General features: G+C 43.4%; 2 protein-coding genes across 2 annotated transcripts, besides 1 other annotated feature; both read right to left on the bottom strand.

Moving 5' to 3' along the window:
• Positions 1–332: 332 nt before the first annotated feature.
• On the bottom strand, positions 333–710 carry rps12 (ribosomal protein S12). Its single transcript has one exon. It carries the CDS (start codon positions 708–710, stop codon positions 333–335), a length of 378 nt encoding a protein of 125 aa, YP_009241425.1.
• A 19-nt stretch (positions 711–729) lies between these two features.
• Positions 730–4,550: part of a repeat region (repeat 3) that runs on past the window's edge.
• nad3 (NADH dehydrogenase subunit 3) lies at positions 759–1,115 on the bottom strand. Its single transcript has one exon. It carries the CDS (start codon positions 1,113–1,115, stop codon positions 759–761), a length of 357 nt encoding a protein of 118 aa, YP_009241424.1.

Here is a 4,550-nt window from a genome sequence, read left to right as displayed (position 1 = left end):
TTAAATAATTAAAAACCAATTGATCGGGAAAGGTGTTGTTCATGGTGGTAAGCGAGGGGGGATTGAGTAAAGGGGTAATGCCGCTTTTTACTAATATAGTCCCGAGTTGGTAATTAGAGTTAGAAGCTTCACAGCTTCCTCCACTCACCTCCACGGGCGAATATAGTCTACTAGACTCTTTCTTGGCTAGTCTAGTAGACTATATTCTAGGTCATTCGGAAGGGCTCCGTATAGTTTTTGGGTGTAACGTTGTGGTTGTTCCCTCTCCTTTCAGTCGAGTGACTTCGTACCTATCCTTACCGAGAAAAACGAGTTCCAGAGGCATCTTCCATTCATATCGATTTGGGTTTTTCCGCACCATATTTTGATCTGCCTCTTCTTCGATCCGGAATTCCCAGCAAATCCTTGACTCCTCGAATACAATGGAATTTCACACCTGGCGAATCTTTCACTCTACCTCCTCTTATTAAGACCATAGAATGTTCCTGCAAATTATGACCTTCGCCTGGAATGTGAGCAAATATATCATGTCGATTGCTCAACCGTACTTTGGCTATCTTACGTGGAGCTGAATTAGGTTTTTTCGGTGTTCTCGTTGAAACACGCGGGCATACTCCTTGCTTCTGGGGACATTGATCCAAAGCTCGAGTACGGTCCGTGCGCCGTTTTTCTTCTCTACCATGACGAATCAATTGATTTAATGTAGGCATCGCTCTTTCCTTTGTCCTTCCCCCCAATTTTTGCCCTCTCACTAGTGGTTACTCCCGATCCGAAGCACCCCTTTTCCATTCATAGAGAGATCCAATCGTCAAAATCAATAAAAAGGCCATCATGGACCAAGATCCAAACGGATCAATCTTGTTGGGAGGTACTGCCCAAGGAAAGGAAAAGGTTACTTCCGGATCAGGAATAATAAATAAAATGGAAACAAGATAAAATCTTATATCAAAACGACTTCTGGCATCACCGGAAGGATCGAAACCACATTCGTAGGCCGACAATTTTTCTGGATAGGTCGAACTATTGGAAGAAAATAGAAAAGGAAGACCGAGTGGGAGCAAAGAAACTAGCGGACTGATCACTAAATAGATACAAATAGGTGCAAATTCTGACATCACCACAGAAAACTTGGTTCTTTCGCTCCTTGCTGGCGGAGCGGCATACCGGAAGAAATTGGAAGATCGACGACGGAACGAAGAACGCAATTTTAGGATAGCAACACAACAAAGAAGAATTTCTATGGGGCTTCCCTGTCGAGAATTAAAAGTTTTTCTCTTAGAGAGGCGTTTTCCTGGCTTAGAAAAGCGTTCCTTCTCTCAAGAGATTTCCATACCTCTCCTAACTCTAGGCGATGTTGCATTTCCAATTTCGCTTGGTGCTTTAAGTTTATAAAGCCACGAAAATGATGCGCTTGAGCCATTTTTACATCTTGATAAAAAGGGGAATCATGCTTCTCGACACATAGACTTTCTAAGACCTGGCATAGAGCAGGGTGATTGAATTCTAAGGGTTCAAGGTGCACCCTCAGTATGGAATCCAGGTCTTGTGGATCAATGAAGAATTGTGGATCCTCCCGACCATAAAAAAGGAGTTGATAGAGGGAGGAAATCTGCTCTCGAGTTGCAAAACACAATTCGGTATTGAGGAAGTCCCGCACCATGATTTCGTACTCCCTGGGTGAGAGGCCCTGGGTTTGTAGGCGCTCTCGTACGAATTCCACCCATTCTGGATCCTTATCCGGTTGATTCAGATAGTGGGATAGTAGCTCCAGTTCAGATGGGAGAATACCAAATATGGAATGAAGTAAAACCGCATTAAACAAGTTTGCGTAGATCCTATATCCAAGAGTTAGCAAGCAATAAAGACATATGAAATATTTCAGAATAGAAAGAGCCCGCTGTAACTTGGGCTTTGTTATATAGTAACAAAAGAGTTTCACTTCTAAATCCAAAGGGAGATAGAACCTAATAAGAATGAGGAAAAGGCATGACCAGAAGAATTGTGTGAAATAAGTGAATTTATCCAGTTGAGGCATTCTTGATTGATTGAGACAAAACGATTCCCTCAATACAGCTTAACTCCGTCAAGCCTGTACGAGTAGTGAAGAAGTATAGAGCACTTTGGTTGGTTGTTGACCAACGGAAAGCATGGGAGAAAAAAAGAGAGAACTCTTTCTTTTTTATTATGATTGGGCCCTGCGGTGGTAGAACCTCGTGAACCAGGCGTACTACTGAACTTGCTTTTCTTCTCTTATGATATTTCGAGTGCTGCTTTCATTTCAGATACATTCAAATCCATTATTCTTTGTAGCCTGAAGAAGAAATATAGATTTTTAGTAGAGGAAGGACGTAGCTGGCACAATGAGGGAAATGAAGGCACTAGCAGATGCAGTTTTTGGAATAGATCGCTTAGCTCTACTTCTCAGTCAATCCCCTTTGTTCATGGCTTTGAATTTATTGTAATGCTTATATTTTATGTAAAGATCTCGATGACCGCTTAATTCATCTTTCCTTTCCCGCTCCTGAATGAGAAGTGGTCTTTTTTATTCCTGCGGTCTTGGCCTGAGAAAAGTGATCTCTGAAACTGAAATTCGACTGAAAAGTTACCAATAGAATAGGCTTTAGAGTAGCTCTTTCCAAATAGGTCGAGTAGCCATTTATAGAAATTGAATTAATTAAAAGGAGAAAAATTGTTGGGATTCACACGCACAGCCTTATCCTATGAGTCCGCCTATGCCACGCGCCTGCCTTTGAGAGCCTTTCCGCTGGTTCCCTTCGTCGGCGTCATTGAACCTCGTTAGCATTTCGAAAAGAATTGGAGGCTCAAAACGAATGGTCAAAGGAATTGATGATTCGTGTTTTGTCTCCGATCTTCGCCTAGTCTTAGAACCTGCACTGTAGAGAGGGGAACAAGCACCTCTTTCTGCCGCTCTCCTCCCAGATGTAGGTATTCCTGGAAGTGAGAACACTGCTGCCCAACTTATAACCCGGTCACTCCCCGTCTTCATCCTAGACGCCACTGGTACTATTCATCTATACTATATATGGATGACTCCTGCTTTCTCCCCAATGGAATGATCTGGACCCTTGCGAAAGGACCTCAAAATCCGACGACCTTGACTGAAAAGCTCCCAATTAGGTCAGTAGCTGGCCGAGTCGCTGATAGACCAAATAAGCACAGTAGCTGTTTAGAGCCGAAGGAGTGAAAGCCACTTGACTGTAAGGAGAGGAGCTCTATTTGGGATTCTATAGCCTACGCACTTGCCTTTAGGGGATCGAAGTTGGATGAATCTCCAGTGGTTCCTTCCATCGGCGTCATCGAACCACGTTAGCAATCCAGAATAACTGGAAGCTCGAAACGAGCGGTCAAAGGAATTGATCCGTTTAGTTCTGTTCTTCTCCTAGTTTTATAGCACACCCATGTTGAGGGATCTTTCCGACGCTAAGCGCGCTGCATCTCCTGTCCAACCAAGTGAAGAATATCTTGTCCAAGCTTGCATCCTTCTTCTGCCATTGGGAATGGAACATCTCTCCACTTGTAAGTGGTAGAAATTAAGGACTCTGTTGCAGGTTTTGGTTGATTAAAGAATCCTCTCAGAAGCCCATGTTTATTGTCAAAAACGAGACCTTTACGGGTCTGATTCTGATGGCTTGGCTCCTTGTACCGCCGTGCCCTCCAAATGCGTTATATTGGGCTTTTGACCTGATTTGTCAACAACGGGTCTTGGCGCCTTGGCTGCTGCTTAAACAGGACATCCTCTCAGAAGCCCGTGTATATTAGTCAAAGATGTGACTTTCACAGGTCCGATGGCTCTTTGACTGGTGTGCCTGAAAATGTGATTGATAAATGGGCTTTTGAAACTCGATTTGTCGCAACAATCTGTCTCCGCCTTTTCAAGTAGGGATCATCTCGGCAGTACAGGCAGTTATGATCCTACATTGCTGCTCGGTAGTGACCTAAGGTTCAATGATTTATCTTCTGCGCTAAGGCTAGCATCTCATCCCATCTTTCATCTTATTGCTTTGAGCTCTCTTCGGGAAAGTGTCAAAGTCTAACCTGCTGCTCCTTGATTTCACATAAAAAACGGAGTGCCTTCTGCTCCTTTTGCTCTTCTCTTTCTGTGTCTATTGATTTCCCGCCCACTCACACTTTCTTTATCGAATCTTTCTAGGCAGATAGGACAACTCCTGCTTGCTCTTGGCCTTGGCTGCTTAGAGACATTCCTTTAGTTCGTCTTAGAGAATGGAATTCCTAATTCCGTTTTCGTCTTTCTTATTGTAGGTTGGTCATCTGTTTCATTTTGAATTCCATCTCTTGCTTGCTTTCTGGTACCGGTTTCAGTTCCTTTGTTCAAATCAATATCTACTATGTCAGGCTTCCCTTCCCGGTTGTCCTGTTCAATCCGTTGTTCTTCTGTCTGAGGCAAAGGCGAATCCCTTTTACTGTATACGGTCGAGCTGGCTTGGCTGGTACATCAAGCATATCGGCATATTGCTTGTTCGGTGTGGTACACATATCTTTCAATGTAAATCAAGTAAGAGAATTCATTC

The sequence above is a fragment of the mitochondrial genome of Nicotiana sylvestris (assembly GCF_000393655.2).
Source record: "Nicotiana sylvestris cultivar TW 137 mitochondrion, complete genome".
Classification (NCBI taxonomy): domain Eukaryota; kingdom Viridiplantae; phylum Streptophyta; class Magnoliopsida; order Solanales; family Solanaceae; genus Nicotiana; species Nicotiana sylvestris.
This window is presented reverse-complemented; position numbering and strand designations above follow the sequence as displayed.